The following is a 22,941-nucleotide window of genomic DNA, read 5'->3' as shown; positions in this document are numbered from 1 at the left end:
GACTTATTATTTGGATGTCCAAACGCAGAATCCCTCAACAGCATTAGGCTTATTAATTGACTCAGATATTGAGAGTAAACAAGCCCCTTGCCCAGTGGGGACTAGTTCAGTCGCCTTTTTCTTTGTATCACTCATTCAGCCAATTCATTAAAGCCTGTTTCTCCTAATGAGTTTCATTGTTCTGTTTATTGTGCTTGTTGGCTCATAGACCTCTTTCACAATTTTCCAGGATTTCTGAATGCTCCTTAAGTACCAGTTTTGACCAGCCCATTTGCAGCTAGTACTTTAATAAAGGTGTCGGGAATAAATGAAGAACGTAGAAGGATGTGGGACAGGGTAATATGGGGAGCTGGGGGTCGGGGAATAAGCCAGACTCCCCCGATACTTGTGTTCTTTGAAAGAGCCAGCAGGTGGTAGCAACACTTCGCAGCAAGGCCTCAGCTCAGTGCTGTTAGGACCGGAACAATAGAACCCCAATCCTGTCCCGGGTTTGAGAGGAGGCTACGGGTGGGCAGAAACCTTTTTTCCTCGCGGCGCCCCCTCCGTTCCTCAACCCTTCCAGGCACCCGCTGCGAGTACCTTCCACCGCCTCTCATCCGTGTGGGGAATTTCTCTCTGGGGAGCGGGCGAGGCAAGAGGCTCCCAGAGGTCCAGCGACTTGCCCGGCAGTGTAAGTTCCTGGCACCGACCTCGGGGCTTCCCCTTTGAGACCCAGGCTTCCCTACCCTTCGGAGAGGAGGGAGGGAGGGCGGGTGGAGTCAGAAGCCCCAGCTGAGCAAGATCCAGCGTCTCCAACGCGGAGCACAGCTGAAGGCTAGATCCGAGCCCCTTTCGTACCCTGACTGCCTATCCACCCCCAGCCCACCTCCGCACCCTCTAAATTCTCAGTTTGTCTTTCCCTCCACCCCCTTCTCCTTCTTTTCTCTTTTTCTCAGCTCACGCCCACCTTAGTTCAAATCTGAGTGGGAACTAAAACAGCGGGTTTAATTCCTGGAGTTGAAGCAGAAAAGCAGGGGAGGCGAGGGGGCGTGGGTGCCCCTGCCCTGCCCTGGGTACCAGTGGCGCAGCTCTCCAAGCGCCGGAGCCCGCACCCGCCCCGGGGGCTTTAAACGGAGCTCCCGGCCGCCCGGCGGGCCGCCTCCCCCAACCCGGCCCGCACGCCATCGTCCGCGCCCACGTCCCCTGGCCCGGCGGACGGGCAGGCCCCGGGCGAGCCCCGCGCGCCGGGGCCGCGGAGCGGGCGCCGCGTACTCGCCGCCGAGGCCGAGAGGGCGGGCTGGGTTCCCCGGAAGAGGGGAGAGGGAGAGCGGCCGAAGGGGCCGGAGAGGGGGCGGGCCGGGCGGGGAGGGACGCCGAGGGGGCGGGCCGGGCTGCGCTCGCTTCGGCCGCCGCTCGGGAGCAGAGCAGCGGGCGGCGGGACCCGCGACCCAGCGCGGCGCCGGCGAGCGCGACGCGGGCCCCTCACGGTCCCCGGCGCCCCGCCTCCGGAGCAGCCCCTGCCGCCGCGCGGACCCGCGCCGCGGAGAAGGTTGGTCCCTGCACCCGAGCGGAGAGGCGGGCGGCCCCGGTGAGCGCCCGGAGCCCCGGCTCCAGCGCGGGGCCTCGAGGGGCGCAGACCTGCTGAGCCTGCGACCGGCGCGAAGGTGAGCCCGGGGGTCGCAGGCGGCGTGGGGGGCCGGGGGCTTGCGTGCCTGCGGACAGGAATTCGGGTTTGCAGAAGTAAAGGGGCCCTCCAGACAGGGCCTCTGCAGAGCCGGGGGTCCTCGTGGGGGAGTGCTGAGTCTCCGTCCCCAAAGAGAGAGCGGGCTTCGGGAGGGGTGCGGACCCGGCCAGCCTGGCTCCCACCCCACCCCCGCCTGTAACGAGCCATCAGTGACACCCCGATAAGCCTGCTGCTGCGATCCCCCACGGTGTTTCCAGAGACACTCGGTTGGCTCGGATATAGGGGTTCCTGATCTAGGGGTCCTGGAAGAGGCCGGGCTCCCAGCCTCATGAAGGGGATTGCCCACCCCTCCGACTCCAGGGTCATGTCTCCAATCCCGGCGGAGCTGGGAGGGGCAAGGAGGTGGATCGCACACCTGCCCTCAGCTCCCCACAGCCTATCCTGCTCCCGCGGCCCCATCACCACCCAGAAGCCTTGGAGTGGAGGGAAGGCTTGGTTCCATGGTCCGCAGCCCTGACGCCCAAATTACAGCCAAAGTCTATTGCTTGCTGCTGCCCCAGCTCCACCCGCTCGCTCTACATGTGGGTGCGTGGCCCTGCCTGCCCGACACCCTGACCCAGTCTTGGCTGTCTGGCACCCTCTCTCCTCCCATCCCTGGGGGAGCTGGCAGGGGCCCAGCATAGCCGATGTTGTAATGTCCCTGGCAGTGCCCAGGGAGAGAAGTGGCTGGGCCTGTTCCCAGTCAGTTAACCCCGGGCCCTGTGCCCGCCCAGGGAACTTGACTCAGGCTCTAGAAGGAGAGATGCCCGTTTAGTGGGAAAGGAGCTGTGGGAAGCTGGCAGTCCAGGGAAACTGCCCAAGTGATGGGCACTGGGGCTCTGAGACTTGCCAGGTGCTGTTCAGAGGGGCCGCTTGGCTCTTTCAGGGCAATGCACATTTTTTATTGCAGGAAGATTAGGGTGCGGGCTCCTATGTACGTACCTGCCTAGTGACCTGGGGAAGAGGACTCCTTTAGAGTCTGTCGGTTCCTTCAGGGCACGAGAAGATGGCAGGCAAGGGCCTCTCTGTCATCAGAATGCCAGGGAGCAACAGGCAGTGATGGGCTGAGCAGAGGACCGGCAGGACCATCCCTCCTCCGGGCAGGGCCAGATGCTCTCCCAGCGGATCACCATCTCCAGAGCTGGGCCCTTGGCCTTGTGTCCCCACCAGGTGGAATGGAGATGCTTGGGTTTGGGGGGCTTTGAGCCTGAGGTTTCCCTTTCTCTACTTCCCTGCGTACCTTCCTCTCCCAGCCCAGGTGTTTCCACAGGAACAACTCCCGGGGCAGAGAGAGGTTGACAACTAGGGGTGGAGTAGGGACAGACCCAGGGTGAGGGGGAAGGGCTCATGGGTATATGCCAGCAGCGTGAGGACCACTGGGGATGTGCAGGGCTGTGCCTGCTGCCACCCACACACCCACACCCACACCCACACACACACACCCCCAGCGCATACTCTCCTGCTCCCCTCCCATGTCACCTTATATACACTCTCCCTTACACACTCTCACACTTGCTCTCACGGGCACCGGTCCTGGCACTCATGGGCTTTCTTCCACAATCTTCCACTTACTCATCTCTCCTGTATATGCAGCAACTGCTCCAACACCCTCCCTGAGGCCCTTTACCAGGACCACGCATGTCCCCCCATCATGCACAGCCAGAGTGGCTCGTTCTAAGTGGCTGTCTGGCTAGACCCAGACACCGCCTGCATCTTAAAAGCCTCCCCCAGCTCCACAGCCAGCCGGGGAGTGGGAGGCACATTTGTCTGCCTCTGCGTGCTCTGGGGGACATTCTCCGGGGCTGGAGGCCTCCAGGGACATAGCACCGTCCTCTGCTGGGACAGTGTGCTAGCCAGTGTGTCCTAGCCAATCCGCACGTTGGCTTCTCCAGCCAGGGCAGCAGGGGCTAGAAGCGCCGGAGGAAAGCTACCTCTCACTGTCTGCTCTGGATGCCTCCTTAAAGGCCTCTGGGATCCTTTTCAGGGCGGGTGGCCAGATCTCAAAGAGACCTACCGAGACCAAGGTAGAGATTAAGGGGTAGAGGCAGCAGCATTAAGCTGAGCAAGGATTATACTGGAATTTCCTGGGCATTTAACAGCTGCAGAACAGGACAGACGACAGGGCCTGTGGTGCTGACCCCTCCCACACTGACCCTGCAGCTAACAGGTGTGAGACACACCAGCCACTTAAAACCATTGGCCTCTTTGCCCTTGGGACCTTCCCTCGCCCTGCTGGCCCTTGCAGGCTGCTCTGCTTCCCTGTCGGGGCTCACGTTGCGGTGATGCCCCATGTGCGTTTCGAGTGTATAGACCTCTCGGTCCCCCTCTTTCTCTTTGAAGTTGCAGGCCTTTGCTTACAGGATGCGTGACATCCTGTAAGAAAAGCATGGCACAATCAGTGGGACAGTTTGAACTTCTTGGGAGATAAGCTTAAAGGCTATCCAGGGATAGAAGTTATTTTGCTTTTATTGTTGACATTATTTCACTCATTCATTGCCAGGTCCTGCTGCCTCTCCCTCTCTGCTTTCTTCTTACAGATGAAAATTTCTACATGTTTTGAAACTTAGAGGGCACAGGGCAGGGAGGATAAATTGTAAACATGCTATACTAGTCTAAGTTTTATAAATATTTTCCTTTTTTGTCTAGATTCTAATTATGAGATTTTCATTATAAAAATAAGATATGCTCATTGTAACAAGAAAAACAATTCAAGTATGTATAAGAGACCGTTAATAACTGCTCCCCCATGCTCCTACAGTAACCAATTTTACTGGCCCAATATATCTTTTGCCATAACCTTCCTCCAAGCTCACTGGGCTTAGATTATTTAATTTTTAAAAATTCGCTTTATGGATCGAGGTGCATAAATTATATTTAAGTCAGCTTGGTTTGTTCATAAATTATCATATTTAGCATTTTAATTTGAGCGCAGTAAACTTCTTAAATTCTTACAGATTTACTCATTTATTTTTAAATCTTTCACTTTTATAGACAACAGAACTCATAAGCTATGATTTAGAAGCTAAAATTCTACACATCTTTAATCTTTGCCATTTTGTGAAAACAAAATGTAATCCTGATGCCTATGAAACTGTCATGTTTTTGTAAACTAAAGAAATGTAGCAGGCTTGTGGCTCTCGTGTCCCTACTGTATCAAAAAGATATAAAATGGTATAACCAGAAGAGGAACTGAGAAAAAAAACAATCTGGTCATAGAATGCAATTTTTATCACAAGAAACTTTGTCTCATCAGTCTCATTTTCTGAGCTATCATTTTACATCCACATTTCTGCTGCTCCTCGTGTTTTATATTTTTAAAACCAATACACATCTGAAATGTGAATGTTTTCCTGATGGAGATCAGTTTTCTGCTTTTTCAAGGGTTAGAGGATTTCTAAACCGTGACCGATTCCTTTCATGAGCTGGAGGAGATAGAGGAATCTCAAGCAGGCCACAGGGAAGAGGGTGAGGGGCCTGGCCTTACGGAGGCCTGTCTCTGTCTGTGTGGCAGCAGGGACGTGATTGGCTGCTCCCAGGGCGCACTCCTGGACCAAACGCGGAAAGATCTCCTCGTCCTCAGCCTCAGTTGAAGGCACCTTTGAAAATCAGGTTCTGAGTCCTGCTTGTTTCGTATTCTAGGCATGGGATGGAGCTGCGTGTTGTCACTTATATTTCTGCCTTTGAATCTTGTTTCAAAAGGATCTGCAGTGGCAGGAATTAGTTGACAAAAATTTCTTCCGTGTCTTAATAAAGTTCCCTCTATCCTTATTTTTATCCTTACCATAGAGGTACACTCAGTTTCTTTTTATACATTAAAAAATAAAAGACTTGGACTTATCTACTTTGTTTGATACGTAAGAACTGACCTAACTTCCTAGTCTCACCCAGCAACAGTTTTTTTCTGAGGAAACTTATTTTTAACCTTCAGTCTTCTGGATCTGGATCTAAAAGAGGTCCTCATCAAACAGCAAAAGTACACTTCTGGGTACTTGAAGGTCCTCAACCATTTCTTTTTAATGAATGTCTTTGTTCTTTGTAAAATTTCAAAAAATGACTTGTGGCAATCTACATGTGATGTCTCCACTTTATTCTTTTCTTCCTGATTCCTTTTGACGACAGAAACTGAATGGATTTAGCGTGTTTTATCATTGCTTCTGCTCTTCTCTGGATCTTCTGGAGAGAGGCTAGCTTCATGTTGTCAGCAAGATGCATACTAAGGCTATGCGCACACGCCCTATTGTAGCCACAAGCCACCGTGTTACTTGTATTGTGGGTCCTCAAAGCAAATGCTTGGCCATTCATCTTCTAGACTGTTCCATACTGCACAGCTGATATGATCTGCAGGGCATCCTTTTCTCTCATGTTTTGCTGTCTCTCAAAAACAATTCACTGGGATATTCCAAAGTGTTCATTATTCCTTCTCCATGATAATTTGTCTAGTTATAAGTTTAAGAAGACATGGTACTTAGTTTCTTTTTTGTACAGATTCCAGAATCCATCCATGTTCTAACTGAAAGAGGCTATTTTAAAGACTGTGTGCTGGGCAAATGGTGTCATAGCCTTCATTGTTTAAAGACGTTCTGCTGGCATTTTCAGTTCTTGATAACAGCCTTCCTAAAGACCCTGTGACCATTTGTCAGAGAAATGGTTGAGGACCTTCAAGTACCCAGAAGTGTACTTCTGCTGTTTGATGAGGACCTCTTTTCGGTTCGAATCCAGAAGACCGAAGGTTATAAATAAGTTTCTTCAGACAGAATCTGGTCTGCTCTGGTGTGTCAAGCATGCCTCCAAATTAAGTCACTGAGAGTTGGGGTGGGGTGTATGTCTACAACATGAATTACTTTCGGGTAGTCTTTAAACAGCCGTTGATGATGGGACAGTGCTTTTTACTTTGCCATCTCCCGGTCCTTCTTGAAACATTTATTTTATATGTGAATGATTCTAGTAGCATTTGGGACAGTATTTGCAAAGAACCTCTGTTTCTTAGGAATAATTTGCCCTATGGAAATGCTTCTTTTTCCCCCCAGCTTTACTGAGATACAATTGACATATAATATTGTGTAAGTTTACAACTTACAATCGTGTAAGATATACAACGTGAAGACTTGGCAAATGCTCCTTCCTTGCCTCCATAGGCTATAAATTGAACTCTCTGTTTCTCATATAGGGTTTTAGAGGCATGAAAGGTAAATTTCAGTGGCTACTTGGCAGACATCCATGTCTGCCCATGCAGATGCAGAAATGGTGTCTTTTCATGAAAACCACCTGGAGATAACACTGATGGCTTCAGCTTACAGCACAGCCAGCCTACACTGAAAAAATTAGATGAACAGAAATCAAATCATGATTCTCATATTTATCAAAATTAAATACAGTTTAATTGCTTAGTTTCAGCTTCAGTGTGAAATGTGTAATTTTTAGGTTCCAACTTCCGATTGACTTTTTTTTTTTACTCTCAAACTCGTGTCTTTTGAGAAGCATGCCTCTTGTTTTCTTCTCAACAGAAATAAATGACCCCTACTGTCCATGCAACTCACAGACTTCTGAGACTCAGTCACAAGGAGAGATGTAGCTCACCACTAACCTTAGACCAACCAGCAGAGAAAGGTCTGAGCCTGCTCGTCTTCACCGTGACCCTGGAGGCAGCCAGGGCTCCTGGGCATGTGCTTGTGAGCCGCAGCGCTGTGCTTCTTAAGGCTCGGGAATGTTTTACATAAAAGCGTGAAATCATTTTGAGAGCATGAACACTATTTTGATTCACTTTATTAAACAGTTATTATTTATGGATTTGAATGAAATTTTAATGATTTCATTGAAAAATAATATGTATGCAAGATTTTTAATATAGAAAAATTTAAGGGGATATGTAAGTGTCTCTTGCACTAGCCCCCATCCTCTCCCTCTCCCCTTCTTCCCAGGTTTTGTCTACCTTTCTTAAAGATCCTTACATACATATGTATATGTGGGTCCTTCTTTAGTTACCCATCAGTCGGGAGCATACTGTATATGGCTCTGCAACGGACTATGTACTTTCACTTGGAAATTATTTTCATATCAGTGTATAAACACTAGCCCTTATTCCTTCTGAAGCTTATGCCATAATTTTTTAACCATCTTCCTATTGCTGAACAGTTACTTTACAGTCTTTTCCCTTACAAGCAATGCTGCAATAAATATTCCTGTTCGAACATCTGTGCAAAAGGATCCAAGTAGACGGTACCTGAAGGACAGATTCTTAGAAGTGAAGCTGCTGGATAGACAGCACCAACTGTCCTTCTAAGAGGATACACCAACCTGAGCCTGTATGCGCAATGAACGCGAGAGAGCCTATTTCTCATACCTTCCCCACCCAGGCATTGTTAATCTCGTAGAACAAAATGGCATTTCACTGTTGTTTCAACATGCCTCCCTTTCACTGTGAGCAAACTAGGGAGCGTCTGTCTTTTCATATACATGAGGCATACATTTAGTTTTCCGAAAGCTAGAGGAAAAATGTATCCCTTGTGGAGAGAGGACCTTGGTTCATAAAATGTAGGTATGTCAGACCTACATAGCTCTATCCCTTCTCTGTCCTGGCTCCTTTATCAGATGGAATCTTTCCGCCTGTGTTCTTTTCTGCATCTGCTCTCACACCCTCCCTCCCATCGTACCCCTCAGCTCTCCTTCTTCAGTCCCTCTCGCTTCACTGCCTCTCTGAAATGTCTAGAGTATCCGAGTCTGATGGGGGTTGGGAGGTGTTGGGCAGGGGGAACCGTGTGTCCCCAGGGAAGGAGTAGCTTCTAACTCGCCTGCTTTTAATGAGAAGAATCTTCTGATTTTCTATGCAGGGTGGCCGTAGGAGGAAGGGAGGAGAGTACATGAAGGGAAAGAACTTGAAGAGCTCCTTCCAGAAGCAAAGGGGTAAGACTGGCCCAGAACTACCCGGTGCTCTAAAGGGGAGGGCCACGAGAAACAGATGCTCAGAGGTGGGTCACCTGTGGAGCAGAGTGGGTGACCGGGCACATGGTCCTCTAAGATGGTGGACTTGACACAGGTCAGGAGAGAGTCAGCCTCCTGCCGGCCCTCACCCATGCTTGGTGCCGGGGCACTTAGCGAGCTACAGGGGGAGACCCAGGGCCAACTCTGAAGCAATGCGATTCCCTCCCACCGGCCTCCTCTGGTCCTTTCTGTCTCCCTAGGAAGCCTGCTTGGCTGCAGACCCCAGCCTTACGAAGCAGCAGCCCCACCCGGGAGCAGGGTGGCGGCCAGAGCAATGGTGGGAGCCCTGAAGATGCCTCATGGCTGCTGAGCGGGCTGCCCCGTCAGGGAGCAGGGCGGCGGGCATGCTGTGTGGCCTGTGGGTCCTGGTGCTGGTATCCTCAGTCCTGGCTCTGGAAGGTAAGGGGGAGGGGAGACGGGAGAACCCCCCCGCACCTGCCAGGGGAGAGCCAGCACTGATGGGAAGTGGGAAAGATTCAGAAGAGGCAGGAAAGGGTGAAGACACCTGAAGGGGGAAGGGAAGGGGGAGGGTTTCAGAGAAAGGCTCCCGACAGACAGCTGTGCTCCTTAGTGAATTCAAGGAACCGGGCAGTTCTCTTTTTCCGAATGGGAATGGGGTGGGGTGAGACCTGCTGGCTGAAGGCCTGCTAACTGCGTGCCCCTTCTTATCACTGGGCAGAGGTATTGCTGGACACCACTGGAGAGACATCTGAGATTGGCTGGCTCACCTACCCACCAGGTGGGGTGAGTGTCACACTTTCATTGTGAACCCAACGCCCCCCCCCCCCCCCCCCATCGTGTTAACAAGATGCCTGCCCGCCAGAGGAGCAGGACTTCCGGGTATCCTCAGCTGCTTTGCATGTCATTAATGCTAAGTTTCACCTGGAGGGATATGCCCCCGCCTCCCTGCGCCTTTCCAGCCTGGAGCAGCTAATGCCCTTTGTGGTCCTCCCTGCAGTGGGACGAAGTGAGTGTTCTGGATGACCAGCAACGCCTGACTCGGACCTTCGAGGCATGCCACGTGGCCGGGGCCCCTCCCGGCCCCGGGCAGGACAACTGGCTGCAGACACACTTTGTGGAGCGGCGAGGGGCCCAGAGAGCGCACATCCGGCTGCACTTCTCCGTGCGGGCCTGCTCCAGCCTGGGCGTGGCGGGGGGCACCTGCCGGGAGACCTTCACGCTTTACTACCGCCAGGCCGAGGAGCCCGACAGCTCCGACAGCATCTCCTCCTGGCACCTCAAACGCTGGACCAAGGTGGACACGATCGCGGCGGATGAGAGTTTCCCCGCCTCCTCAGCGTGGGCGGTGGGCCCGCGCGGGGCGGGGCAGCGGGCGGGGCTCCAGCTGAACGTTAAGGAGCGGAGCTTCGGGCCCTTGACCCAGCGCGGCTTCTACGTGGCCTTCCAGGACACCGGGGCCTGCCTGGCTCTCGTGGCGGTCAGGCTCTTCTCCTACGCCTGCCCCTCCGTGGTCCGCGCCTTCGCCACCTTTCCTGAGACGCAGGCCAGTGGGGCCGGGGGGGCCTCCCTGGTGGCGGCCGTGGGCACCTGTGTGGCGCACGCAGAGCCCGAGGAGGATGGAGGAGGGGCCCAGGCAGGAGGCAGCCCTCCCAGGCTGCACTGTAACGGGGAGGGCAAGTGGATGGTAGCCGTCGGGGGCTGCCGCTGCCAGCCCGGGCACGAGCCTGCTCGCGGAGACAAGGCCTGCCAAGGTGAGACCTCGCGCCCTTGCACTCGCCCCCCACCTTTGGGATCCTCTCCTGAACGAGCCCACCCTTCATTTTGTCCCCAGAAGGTCAGGAATAAGTTATCTTAGGAAAGGATGCCTGTTTCCTCCAGATTTATTTCCTAAAGCGCACAGCCTTGCTCTCAGCAGCCCATCTGAGCCTTCCACAGCGATTGCTGGGGGTCCTAGGGCTGCAGGCCTAAGAAGGGATGGAGATGAAAGGACTTAATCTCCTAGGCTGTCTTGGAATGGGGTCCTTTGTCCGCATTTGCCACCTAGCTGGGGGTGGTTCACCCCAGGGCCGGGTGACCAGGAGGCAGGTAGAGGCCGTGGATACAGCTGTGAAGGATGATCCTGCGGCAGAGGGAGGATATGCAGTCGACCCAGGCGGCTGCATCTGGTGCTTGCTCTGCTATAGCCCCGACCACACCTCACTTTTTCCGTCAATGGAAACGTAATTCCGTGCCAGCAAAAAGGCAGAAGTAATGTCTGGTTGAGGAAGGGAGAGAGGGGAGAGGGTGACGAGGAGATAGATCTCGGAAGGCTGGGAGGATGGCTGTGTGCGGGTGTGGGGGGCTCAGGAGGGGATGGACAGGGGGGGCCTGAGGCCTCTACCCTCCTCTGCCCCTCAGCCTGCCCTAGGGGGTCCTACAAGGCCTCGGCTGGGAATGCCCCCTGCTCACCGTGCCCTGCCCGCAGCCTTGCCCCTGACCCTGCGGCCCCTGCGTGTCCCTGCCTGGAGGGCTTCTACCGGGCCAGCTCCGACCCCCCAGAGGCCCCCTGCACTGGTGAGTTCCCCCACTCCCCCGACCCCAGGGATGGGCGTGGGATGGGAGTGGGACCAGGAGAGGGAGAGCCTGGAGGGCAACACGGGGCAGCTGGGGTTGAGCCTGGAGGGCAACAAGGGGCAGCTGGGGTAGAGCCTGGAGGGCAACAAGGGGCAGCTGGGGTTGAGCCTGGAGGGCAACGAGGGGCAGCTGGTTTGCATTTGCAGTGACTTCTTTCTCCTGTGTCCTTGCTTTTCTTCCCCGCTTCCTTCCCCCACCTCGCCCACCTCCTTCCTCTCTCGCCCCATCTGCCTTCTCTGCTTTCCCCTGCTTTCTGTCTCCTCCCTCCTGGCCGTCCTCCCTCCCCTGCCTCCTTCCTTCCCCAATCACCCCCGCCCCACGACTCCCGTCTTCCGGGCCCTTCCCTGCCCTGCACACGCCCTCCCTAGCGCCCCCGTCGGCCCCTCAGGAGCTATGGTTTGAGGTGCAGGGCTCTGCGCTCATGCTGCACTGGCGCCTGCCTCAGGAGCTGGGGGGACGCGGGGACCTGCTCTTCAACGTCGTGTGCAAGGAGTGTGGAGCGGGCGGCAAGGGCGCTTGTCGCCGCTGCAGGGATGAGGTGCATTTCGACCCCCGCCAGAGGGGCCTGACTGAGAGCCGCGTGCTCGTTGGTGGGCTCCGGGCACACGTGCCCTACATCTTGGAGGTGCAGGCCGTCAACGGGGTGTCGGAGCTCAGCCCCGACCCTCCCCAGGCTGCAGCCATCAACGTCAGCACCAGCTACGCAGGTGAGCCTCGCCCTCCCCGAAGCTGCCAGTCACTTCCTTAGAACCCTCTCCCGCCCTCCCGACCCTGGAGGCCGCCACTAACCCCCCACTCCAGTTCCCTCCGCAGTCCCTGCCGTGCACCAGGTGAGCCGGGCCTCCAGCAGCATCACCGTGTCCTGGCCACAGCCCGACCAGACCAACGGGAACATCCTGGACTATCAGCTCCGCTACTATGACCAGGTGGGGAGCAGAGGGGCACCCGGTGGGGATGGTGGGAGCCGGAAGTGCTCCGCAGCGGGGCTGGAGGTGGGGAGACAGCGGAGGCGCCTCGGAGCCCTGCGGCAGGGGCTGCGAGGGGCGTGGGTAGGAGCAGGGGGCGAGGGGCCCCCACAGCTGGCAGGGAGTGAGCGGCTGTCACCCCCAGGCAGAAGATGAATCCCACTCCTTCACCCTGACCAGCGAGACCAACACGGCCACCGTGACCCAGCTGAGCCCTGGCCACATCTATGGCTTCCAGGTGCGGGCACGGACGGCCGCAGGCCACGGCCCGTACGGGGGCAAGGTCTACTTCCAGACGCTGCCTCAAGGTGAGAGGAGGTCTGGACGGGGCGGGGGCGGCCCCAGGCATAGTGAGGAGGGGTCCAGGAACCATCCAGGCCTTGAACCTTCACCCCAAACCCTCCAGGCCGGGAGAGTGGCTGCCCACTGACCTTCGGGGCTGTGGGGGGACGGGGTGTGGGGAAGTGGCTGCTCGCGGGGCGGTGTGTGAGATCTTCCACACCTGTGACTCTGGGTGGCTGGTTCTCCAGGTGAGCTGTCCGCCCAGCTTCCTGAGAGACTATCCTTGGTGGTTGGGTCCATCCTGGGGGCGCTGGCCTTCCTTCTGCTGGCGGCCATCACCGTGCTGGTTCTCGTCTTCCAGAGGTGAGTCTCTCCCCGCCATGGCCCAGCACCATAGTCTCCAAAGCTCGGTCCCAAGCCCTGATGGCCCCGAGGTTCCCTGCAGAAGCGCCCACGAGTGTCCTCCGCCACCACCCAGCCCCCGCCCTTGGGCCCGGCTCCTTCGAGCCACTGATCCCTGGCAGGACCTTGGCCTTCGTGGGCAGACTGGGGAGGAAATGGGAGAGGGAGTGTGATCACAGGACTCTGGTTTGTCCCCCAGGAAGCGGCGCGGAACTGGCTACACGGAGCAGCTGCAGCAGTACAGCAGCCCAGGTGTGGGTGTGGCTGGGATGGGATGGGACGGGATGGGATGGGATGGGATGGGGGCCGGGAGGGCACCAGGCAAGGCTGGGCCCCCCAGGGTTGAGGGCAGTTCCTGGGCACCGTCTTCGGCAGTGAGAGAGCGTGCCTGGGTGCGTGGGCCGCCCGCCTGCACACCTCCTCATAATGGACCCCGTGTGCCTGCAGGGCTCGGGGTGAAGTACTACGTTGATCCCTCCACCTACGAGGACCCCTGCCAGGCCATCCGAGAATTCGCACGGGAGGTCGACCCCACGTACATGAAGATCGAGGAGGTCATTGGAGCAGGTATGGCAGAGGGAGGGCACGGAAGGGGTCCCAGCAGGGTCCCTCCTAAACAGGGCAGGACACTGAGTCCTTCCTGGAGACCCCCCCAGCCTACACCTGCTCTCCCAGGCTCCTTCGGGGAGGTGCGCCGGGGCCGCCTGCAGCCCCGGGGACGGCGGGAGCAGGCTGTGGCCGTCCAGGCCCTGTGGAGCGGAGGCGCCGAGAGCCTGCAGATGGCGTTTCTAGGCCAGGCCGCCGTGCTGGGCCAGTTTCAGCACCCCAACATCCTGAGGCTGGAGGGCGTGGTCACCAAGAGCCGGCCCCTCATGGTGGTGACGGAGCTCATGGAGCTGGGCCCCCTGGACAGCTTCCTGAGGGTCAGTCAGGCTGGTGGCAAGGTGTGGGGGGCGGCTCGGGCTGGGAAGGTGGGCAGTTCTCAACTGTCCGGGAGGCAGAGCCCTGTCTATACGTTCACTCCCTGCTGCCCCACCGCCAGGGTCTCCGTCCTTCATTCCCAGACCATTTGCTGATCCCCAGGTCCCTTTGCCTTTTGGTGCCAGTGTCTCTGCGTGATGTGCCGAGGTCCCCCACCCCTTGGCTGACCTCTGCCCCCCCATCCCACAGCAGCGGGAGGGCCAGTTCAGCAGCCTGCAGCTGGTGGCCATGCAGCGGGGCGTGGCCGCCGCCATGCACTACCTGTCCAGCTTCGCCTTCGTCCACCGTGCACTCTCTGCCCACAGTGTGCTGGTGAACAGCCACCTGGTGTGCAAAGTGGCTCGTCTTGGCCACAGTCCTCAGGTGAGAGCACAGCCTTGGGGCCCCGCATCCCTCGGGGGGCGCCAGAGGCTGAGCTGGAACTGGGGCGGTGGATGCCTCAGGTGGTGTATCTTAGTGTCTGAAGGGGCAGAGCTCACCTGTGGGATGGAGGGATTTCAGGGACTGAGGACACTGGGGAAGAAAGGGGACTGGGAGGGTGGGAGTCCTAGAACCACCGCCTGCCCCTCCCTAATGCTGACTAGTGTCAGAGCCGCTGGGTACAAGTCGTGAACACGCCACCCTCGAGCTCTGACTTTGCGCAAGTTTGTACTTCTGGATGCTTCAGGCTTTGCATCTGCAAAATGAAGATAACGGCATCTATGCTCCAGGGTTGTTGTGGGATTAAACGAGAGGCTTGATGTGAAACCCTTGACGCATATCTGAGCACGTAGTAGCTGATCAATAGCTAGGACTACTGCTCTGATTATTGCTCTTGTTACTTTCAACCCCACCCCTCAGGGCCCAAGCTGTATGCTTCGCTGGGCAGCCCCAGAGGTCATTGCACACGGGAAACATACAACATCCAGCGACGTCTGGAGCTTTGGGATAGTGATGTGGGAAGTGATGAGTTACGGGGAACGGCCCTACTGGGACATGCGTGACCAGGAGGTGAGCTCTGGACCTAGACACTGCTGATTCCCCACCGCTATCCCTCCAGCCCACCAGCCTTCACAGACTCACACATTTGAAGCCCTCCATTCGTGGGTTCCTTTCCAACCTCATGGTTACCTGACAATACATTCCTTTCCACTAGCAATAGCCTCCAAGCACCACATGCTTCCTCTAACCCCCAGGTACTAAATGCAATAGAGCAGGAGTTCCGGCTGCCCCCGCCTCCAGGCTGTCCGCCTGGACTACACCTGCTTATGCTGGACACTTGGCAGAAGGATCGTACCCAGCGACCTCACTTTGACCAGCTGGTGGCTGCGTTTGACAAGATGATCCGCAAGCCAGACACTCTGCAGGGAGCAGAGCACTCCGGCGGGAGCCCCAGGGACAGGTCTGGAGCTTGGGACTAAAGCGTGGGAAAGCCAGGGAGGGATGAGGCAAACCCAAAAGAAAACTGAGGCGAAGGGGCCTAGGATGAAGAGGGGACATTGACCTGCCTGCCCCTCCCCCTCAGACCTTCCCAGGCCCTTCTGAACCCCGTGGCCCTGGACTTTCCCTCTCTGGACTCCCCCCAGGCCTGGCTCTCAGCCATCGGCCTGGAGTGCTACCAGGACAGCTTCTCCCAGTCTGGCCTCCACACCTTCAGTGACGTGGCTCAGCTCAGCCTGGAGTAAGCAGGGAGAGGTGGGGGAGGGGAGCCCAGGCCCCAGGGCAGGGGTGGCGCCTGGGATCTTGGAGACACTGGCCCCGATTTAATCCACTCCTTCCCCACCAGAGACCTGCCAACCCTGGGCATCACCTTGGCCGGCCACCAGAAGAAGCTGCTACACCACATCCAGCTCCTGCAGCAGCACCTGAGGCCGCCGGGCTCTGTGGAGGTCTGAGCCCCGGGCAGAGAGCTGTGAACTGAGAATGCCCATGACCCAGTCCTGGACGCAGGTCCAAGGAGGACATGGGAGATGTGGCCACCGTGAGAAGCGCCCGCCTGCCACGCTAAACCCAAGCCTGGGGACGCCTCACTCCCTGGTCCTCTGCCCCTCCACCGCCCTCCCCCACATTAAAGGGAAAGAAGGGATTTTTGCAAGTTGGAGGTGTGGTGAGGCCTCGGTCTGCAGGGAAGGGGTGGGAAGGCCTTGGAGCAGAGAGGCAGGGCCAGGAAGACCACACCGCAGAGGAGGGTACACAAGGACAGCAGGAAGGACTTTATTGGAAGGTAGGAGGTGGCTTCCCCACCAGGTGGTACCCATCCCCTCATTACACCTTTCCCCAGCCTCCTCCACGGTCTGCAGCTGTGACACCGGGGTGGAGACCAGTGCCCGAGGCAGCAAGCCTTTCTTAAAGTGCTTGGCTCAGACGGTGCAGCCGCCAGGGTGGGTGAAGCTGGGTCCTTATTCGCGCTGGGCCCTGTGCTTCCCATGAGGCGTGGGCCTGCTCCTTGGTTTCCCTTTATTGTGTTCTACCCTCTGGACCTGGCAGAGGAGAGGTCTAGGCTTTGCTTCTTGATGCTGCTGGGCACCAGTGTGGGCGGAGACACTCAGATCTGGTACTCCCAGCACTGCCCGTCCTCCAGAGCCATGGTCATCGTCCCCCTCCCCTCTCTCCGGGTCGCTTCCCGCAGCCTCTCCCAGTTCATGCTGCTGCGGGAAGTACTTCGAGACACCGAGGGGGCAGGAAGGGACAGGTGGGGGCCGCCCAGCCCCCGTCCTTCCATGTTATCTTCGGAGCCTGGGTTGCAGAAGGCCTGCGCATAGCGCCGGACGCGCTGCCGGTTGAGATCCTGTCTGTCTTCCACCCTGGCGGCGGGGAAGGAAGAGTTGGAGAGGCTGACCTTGGACCAGCCCTTGTCTCCTGGCCCCGCCCAACCCTACTGCTGGTGCCCTTTTCCCTTGTCTGCAGCCCGAGTGGGCACAGGGGGTGCCAGGCCTCGGGAAGCAGCACAGAGTTGAGTCCAGCAGCTCTGGGGATGCTTTCAGGGCCCAGGAACCTAGCAGGCCCCTTTCTCCCAGCGAGGCCTGAAGCCTAGGGAGCACACAGGCCTGCACAGGGTCCCTGGGGGCAGGAGGTTGAGCAGAGGGACGCCAGCCCCCGCTGTCACTCACCGCAGGAACCAACGGTCCCCCAGCCCGAACTTGCGCCCGCAGATCCCGGAGCGAGGCCACAGGCAGCGAGGCAGCTTCTTTTCCAGCATCACTGTGGTGGCCACGACCTGCGTGTGGGGACAAAAGAGGACGAAATCAGAGGCTGGGTGCAGACCAGGAGAGGAGAGGACGCCAGGCAGAGGGAAAACAGTTGAGCAACATCTGGGAAACTCATGGTTTCCCAGAGGTGACAACACGCCTGAGGTGGGGACGGCAGCATCAGCTTTCTTCTGCGGGAGAGAGTGGATGGGCACTTCACCCGTGACCTGACATCCGGGCCGGGCTGGTCCTGCAGCAGGTGGGGAGACCTTGCTCCAAAGGGACAGGAAGGAGGGCAGAGCAAAGAGAAAGGGTCTGCAGGGCTGCAGAATATTTTGGCCCTACAGGTGTAAAGGCCACTTAGAAACACAAACATCTTGCAGAGAAATCTCATATCAATACATTCGCATGGGAAAAAATATTTTCATCAGCAAACCCTGTTTAGCCAGCTTATGGTTTTTTTTTAACTCCATTTTCTACACAACACAGTTAGATGCCATCCAATTTGAGGGATTTCCATTTATTTTGCTGAAATTATTTTTGTTGAGATAAATTATTTTGTATTTTTAAATGATGATTTGATCCAATTCGTTCTTTTGTCCCCATCACAATTACCTGACTGAAGATAGTTTCTGCTATATAGGGAGTTTGTGTGGCATTACTTTTAACAGGTCCAATTTTTCTGGGTCAGATTTTGAAGACTTAACTATTGCCAGAAAGATGTGATACTCCAGCTTTTTTATTCAATAACAAAATTTACTGAATGCTGTAGTAGCCACTACTAAGCGTCATTTCTTGATGATTCTAGAAAAGACAGATTTGACTTTTTGAGAAAACTGTGAGGAATTCTTTTCAGCTATTCCAGTATTGCTCAGTTGTATTGCTAATCCAGTTCTGTGCACTTTGCATAATCTGTACTGTGCACTAACCGTCCAAACCTATGTTGGGGGTCAAAATATCCGGCCTCTGAGTTTGGTCCCCCCACCCCGTCCTTGGCAGGAAGGGAATGACTTGCACTAACCCTCCCAGCCACCAGGGGTCGCTCACCTGGGCCCTCCAGAGCTCGTCCCGCTCGTGGGCCACGCGCCAGTGAGTGTCACCCATCATAGCGATGAGGAGGTTGAGCATGAGAAGGGCGGCAATGATGGCGAAGGCAGCGTAGGTGACGCTGTACATGAAGGGCAGATCCACGGTGTAGTTGGCAGGGCCATCAATGATGGTGAGGAACAGCTCGAAGGTGCTGAACAGCGCCATGGGGTAACTGTAGAAATGGCCCAGCTCGTTAGGGTCCTCTGTCTGGAAGATGATAAAGAAGGCTGCTCCACCCCAGGGGGTGAGAGTTACATGTGAATAAACCGTAGCCAGCTCTTTGCTGCCCATTTCAGTGCTGTTTTCCCTTCCTCTCCAACACCACCATCCCAGCCCTGCCTCACTCTGCACTTTGGGGTCTTTCATTCCCTTAGTTTCCATATGGCTCACCCTCCTGATCCCGAGAGCCACCGCCCCCTAACAAACACTCCTGAGGGACAGCCCATCCTTAGATCCTACGGCCTCCTCTTACCTCTGCCTGCCTTCCCCCCCCCCCCCCCCCCCCCCGCCCCCCACCAAGTCTACCCAGAGGTATTCTGTGCTATCTAGTTTCCTCCAGCCCAGGGCTCCCATCTGAGACGATGTACCTGAGGCAAAGCCCAGGATGACCACAGCCATCAGCCAGCAGAACCTCATCAGATCGCCAAAAATCATCTAGACGGAGGGGAGGGAAGGGAGGACAGCTGCGCATCAATCCCTTGAGCAAACGCCCCTTCCAGCCTCTAAGAGGTCTAACCCTGAGACGTCTGACAGCTCCACCCCTCTCCCATAGGGTTGGCAAACTGGCCTGCTGGCCAAATCTACTTGGTCAGTTTCGGTTGGCCCTTGAACAAGAATTTTACATGTTTAAAGGATTGAAAAAAATTTTAAAGGCGGGAGAGAAAAAAGGAGAAGAAAATCAAACAGATTATATGTGAGACCTCTGTTGTCTGACCCTTCACAGAAATGTTTGCAGCCCCTGCTCTAGGACCTTTCTCTAGAAAGCTCAGGAGGCAGCACGGACCTTCTGGATCATGACGGTGAAGGGGCCCAGCATCTGGAATCCCCGGGCAAAGTACATGACGTTGCACCAGCCCAGCACCAGGGCGAAGGACATGGGTACCACCTCCCCGTTGGTGTTGGTGAGCCTCATCACCATGGTTACCAGCACCATGCAGGCATAGGTGATGCTGGGGGGAGAGCAGAGAGGGGGTGATGAGAGCGAGACTGGGATGACCCTGGGGGTCCAAGAGCAAGGGGGTGATGGAAATGGTGCCCACACACGCAGGTTCAACCTCTGTAAGCTCGATACACAGGGTCACACACACATCAGAGAGGGGCCTCTGGCGTTCTCCAGAGGTTAGGGATCCGGGGAGTAAAACTACAGCCTTGGTGAGGAAAGGGACGGGGGTGAGAGGAAGGAGGCTCACAACAGCACGTGGAACGGTCCTCCAAGGATGGTCTGTCCAAAGAAGCGAGTGACCCCCACGCGGAAGATGTCTGGAATCTGGAGAGAGACCAGGAAGACACGAAGGCCCTTGCAGACTGAGGCTCGGGCTGGACCCCCACGGCAGACAGCCTCACCCCCGGACCCCGACCACAACACACCTCTATGATCAGAATGATCACAGCTCCGAAGACGGACACCAGCTCCCCCACCAGTCGGAGGTGATCCTCGGGGGTCACATAGGCCTCCTGAGGGGAGAGACGTGGTCAGAGGACTCGGGGCTTCCCAGCCTGCCCCTGGGTACAAGTCAGTGTCCTTGTCTAGGGTCACAAACCAGTCAGATTCTTTTTAACCTGTTAAGGTTGGCGCTCTCAAACTCTGCTCTTAGAGCATCGGTATGTTTCTGTGTGCACGTATTTTGAATTTGTGCCTGTGTATTTGAGACTTAAGCGAGGGAGAAACGTGGGTGGTAAGACGGGAACGTGATTCACGTGGAAGAAAGGGCAGAGAGCTGGATCCTGCCTGAAGCTCTGCTGCTCCTAGGGTGTCACCTGAAGTAGCTTCTGCTGTAGGACGGTATTGTCCCGGGGGTCAGTTTGGTTGTGGGTCCTGGGATTGAGGGGGCGGTAGACACAGCACGTGGTAAAGCAGACCAGGTACAGCAGGTATATGGCAGCCAGCACGCAGAAGTATGGCCACCCATATCTCTTCCACTTGAGGTTCACCAGCTCCTTCACTGGCGTCTGGTCCAGGATCTGGCGAGCCTGCAGCAGAACAAGAGGAGAGCAAGCAGCTCGGAGACCCTGACTCCCCTCCCCCGCTGCTCCCTACCCTGAAGACCACACCCCCTCCTCCCCCCTCCCTGTACCCCGCACCTCCCGCTTCTTGGAGGTGACGATCAGCTCCAGCAGGGACTGCTCCTCCCCTGAGGAGTCGATCTCTGTGAGGTCGTAGAGAGTGGAGGTCAGCGGCCCGCACGTCCACTGGATGTGCTTCCGCTTCTGCATCAGGTGCTGGAACATCTAAGGTTGGGGGTGCAGGAGCAAGCAAAGGGGACGGTCACAGGGTGTGGCTGGGAAGCTTGCCCAGAGCACAGCACCCCTGAAAGGGTGCTCGCTGTTTACTCAAAGACCACAGCCTTGCGGGCAAAAGAACCCATCTTCATGCCAGCCTCCGAGTTCATCCTCTTCCCCCGTAACTCCCTCTAGAGCTTGGAAACAAGAGGTGAGAGGATGCAGGGCTGCTGCTTGTGGGCTGGAAGGACAAGAGGACGTGGGCATTTCAGACCACTCCAGGGTGGGATCTAGACCCTGTAAGTCCCCAGCAACTCAGGGGAGAGAAAGTGGGCAAGAAAGAGAGACGGAGGCTGCGGAAGAAATTCCAGCTGAAGCTGAAAACGGGACCTCAGCATTGGGGATAACTGGTGACAGATCTATTTCCTCAAAGGGCCAGAAATGTAATATGAAGGTCAGGAGAAGGACACGGGGGGACTGGGGGCGGGTCCCTCACCGTGGTGTTGCCCTCCACTCCAGCCAGCTTGAAGGGGGTGAGGCCCTGGTGATTGGGCACGAGGTCCAGGGACTGCAGGTGGTCCCGGTGCCCGTCGTAGGACAGCAGCAGGTTGTACATCTGGCAGGCAAAGGTTTTGCTGGGCTGGAGAACGAGGATGTGCAACACTGTGTTTCCTGGGGGAGGACACGGGCTGTCACGTGGCCACCGGGACTAGAGTCCCTGATGCTCCCCATGACCCCCCCCCCCCCGCCCGGGTGGACCTGAGGGCTGTCCCGGCCCCTCCTCTGCAACCCAGCTCCCCCTCCAGCCCGGCTCTCACCCAGGGAGTCCTGGGCCCGGATGTCAGCGCCGTGCTCAATGAGCAGCCTCACGGTCTCCTCGCTGCCCATGCAGGCCGCAAAGGACAAAGGGTGCTCCCCTGGGGGTGCAGAGGGCCCCGTGGCTTGAGGGTGCAGGCTGGGATGGGCAGTCTCTCCAGGGGACTGCCTCTCCCTCCCCACGTCTCAGCTCTGGGCCTGGGGACGCTTGTCAGCAGAACCAGAGGCGGGGACGGTGCAGGGGGCCCTGCGTCGGGGGGCTGGCTCTGGCCTTCAGCCTGAGGAGGGCGGACCCCTCCCAGCTTCCCCCGGCATGGAGCCCCCGCAGCCTGCCCTCCCTTTGCTCTTGGCCCCCTCCCCACCCTCCCAGCCCTGGCCCTGGCTCTCACCAAAGTAGAGGAGGTTGTGGGGACTGAGGCAGAAGGCTGAGCCTACCGCCCTTGCAGAGACGCTGGCCCCGTGGGCGAGCAGGGCTTTCACCAAGTTCACGTTCTGGTTCATGATGGCCATGTGCAGTGCCGTCTGACCTGGACAAGAGAGCTCTCGTCATGGGGTGTGTCTCCAGGATCCTGCAGGGGGTCCCTCCCGTATCTCCACAGGGTCCTCTTCACCAGGGCAGCCTTTAGCGGGGAGGATGGGGTGGGGGTCCCCAGGGGATCCAGCTGCTGCCTGCCTCTTCCCACTCTAGGCCTTTCCATCTCAGGGGTGGTGCTCGAATGAGCTGCACTGAGGATGCTGAGGAAGAAGGGACATGAAGAGGGGGGTAAAGAGGAGGGGGGCTCACGTTCCCTCTTGGTTTCCCCAAATTATCCACCACCAGGACTGCCCTGAAACAGTGAGCTGGTCGCTCCTCCCTCCGCCCTGAGCCCCTTGGCCTCTCACCTTCATACAGCTCAGAGGTAATGGGCTCGTCGACCAGCTCCGGGGCGGCCTCCATCAGCACGATGGCGGCCTCCAGGTGGTCATAGAGGGCCGCCACGTGCAGCGCCGTCTCCCCCAGGGCTCCTGACGTTGACAGAAAGAGTCACATGGCTTTGCTGGAGCAGGGGAATGGGGACTGGAGAGACTTGGGGGCCCACGGCAGAAGGTCCCGGGGCTGTACTGGCAGGAGGCTGGTGGAGGGCGAGCGCGTGCACAGGGCTGACCCGGGGGGAGAGGCGCCGTACCTTTCTGGTGTACATCGCAGGCTTCATATTTGAGCAGCTTGACGAGAGCCTGGATATCGTTCTCTTTGGCAGCTGTGAGGAGAGGAGACTCCCAGATCCTACAAGGGAGGGGAGCAGGTCCGCTTGTGGAGCCAGGTCTGTCATACCCTTCGGTGGCAACGAATTCCAAGGGTCCTCATCCAGAGAGGTGGGGCCGTCGGGGGAGGGGGGGAAGCGCCGCCTGATCTCTCTTTCTCTGACCCGTTAGTTAACCCAAAGCAACTTCTTCCCCCTTTAGCTTGCGTGGGAGAATGTCAGGAACTGCCTTCCTTTCCCCTGGGAGCTGTGACCAGGGTGTGTGTGTGTGTGTGTGTGTGTGTGTGTGTGTGTGTGTGTGTGTG

At 57.0% G+C, this 22,941-nt stretch overlaps 2 protein-coding genes across 6 annotated transcripts in view; one reads left to right on the top strand and one right to left on the bottom strand.

Moving 5' to 3' along the window:
* Positions 1-475: 475 nt before the first annotated feature.
* EPHB6 (EPH receptor B6) lies at positions 476-15,949 on the top strand. Of its 4 annotated transcripts, none has more exons than XM_027101679.1 (18): positions 476-670; positions 8,530-8,602; positions 8,881-9,079; positions 9,360-9,424; positions 9,639-10,392; positions 11,039-11,194; positions 11,623-11,961; positions 12,056-12,180; positions 12,365-12,527; positions 12,750-12,864; positions 13,103-13,155; positions 13,351-13,470; positions 13,579-13,826; positions 14,074-14,247; positions 14,725-14,874; positions 15,060-15,265; positions 15,389-15,544; positions 15,650-15,949. In XM_027101679.1, the coding sequence occupies exons 3-18, from the start codon at positions 8,980-8,982 to the stop codon at positions 15,756-15,758; spliced, it is 3,033 nt and encodes a 1,010-aa protein (XP_026957480.1). In that variant the 5' UTR covers positions 476-670; positions 8,530-8,602; positions 8,881-8,979; the 3' UTR covers positions 15,759-15,949. The 4 variants fall into 4 exon arrangements, with proteins under 4 accessions (XP_026957480.1, XP_026957482.1, XP_026957479.1 ...); XM_027101678.1 differs by lacking the exon at positions 476-670 and adding an exon at positions 1,383-1,643; XM_027101680.1 differs by lacking the exon at positions 476-670 and adding an exon at positions 1,383-1,643 and having other exon boundaries at positions 8,530-8,667.
* Positions 15,950-16,055: 106 nt separating this feature from the next.
* LOC113617998 (transient receptor potential cation channel subfamily V member 6-like) overlaps positions 16,056-22,941 on the bottom strand; it is a 14,332-nt gene continuing 7,446 nt past the window's right edge. Inside the window, exons 2-15 of one of the 2 annotated variants that reach the window (XM_027101682.1) lie at positions 22,562-22,659; positions 22,278-22,400; positions 21,785-21,922; positions 21,398-21,496; positions 21,076-21,251; positions 20,442-20,588; positions 20,118-20,330; positions 19,728-19,814; positions 19,550-19,626; positions 19,144-19,309; positions 18,728-18,794; positions 18,099-18,367; positions 16,974-17,080; positions 16,056-16,667 (exon numbers count right to left, since the gene is read on the bottom strand). In XM_027101682.1, coding sequence (XP_026957483.1) covers positions 16,409-16,667; positions 16,974-17,080; positions 18,099-18,367; positions 18,728-18,794; positions 19,144-19,309; positions 19,550-19,626; positions 19,728-19,814; positions 20,118-20,330; positions 20,442-20,588; positions 21,076-21,251; positions 21,398-21,496; positions 21,785-21,922; positions 22,278-22,400; positions 22,562-22,659 — 2,026 coding nt within the window. In that variant the 3' untranslated portion in view covers positions 16,056-16,408. Of the gene's footprint in view, positions 16,668-16,973; positions 17,081-18,098; positions 18,368-18,727; positions 18,795-19,143; positions 19,310-19,549; positions 19,627-19,727; positions 19,815-20,117; positions 20,331-20,441; positions 20,589-21,075; positions 21,252-21,397; positions 21,497-21,784; positions 22,131-22,277; positions 22,671-22,941 lie in introns of those variants that run through there. The other variant, XM_027101683.1, reaches the window with a different exon arrangement.

This window comes from Aethalodelphis obliquidens, unplaced genomic scaffold, assembly GCF_003676395.1.
Source record: "Aethalodelphis obliquidens isolate GAN/ISIS:26980383/991018 unplaced genomic scaffold, ASM367639v1 scaffold5, whole genome shotgun sequence".
NCBI lineage: Eukaryota > Metazoa > Chordata > Mammalia > Artiodactyla > Delphinidae > Aethalodelphis > Aethalodelphis obliquidens.
The sequence above is the reverse complement of the archived record's forward strand: the minus strand, read 5'-3'. Positions and strand labels throughout refer to the sequence as shown.

Bases quoted from the DNA above. Each gene is read 5' to 3' on its own strand.
- EPHB6 (XM_027101679.1), top strand. From the start codon at position 8,980: ATGGCTGCTGAGCGGGCTGCCCCGTCAGGGAGCAGGGCGGCGGGCATG. The intron at 11,195-11,622 runs GTGAGTTCCCCC...CGCCCTCCCTAG, and splicing joins CCCAGAGGCCCCCTGCACTG to CGCCCCCGTCGGCCCCTCAG. The intron at 14,248-14,724 runs GTGAGAGCACAG...CCCACCCCTCAG, and splicing joins GTCTTGGCCACAGTCCTCAG to GGCCCAAGCTGTATGCTTCG.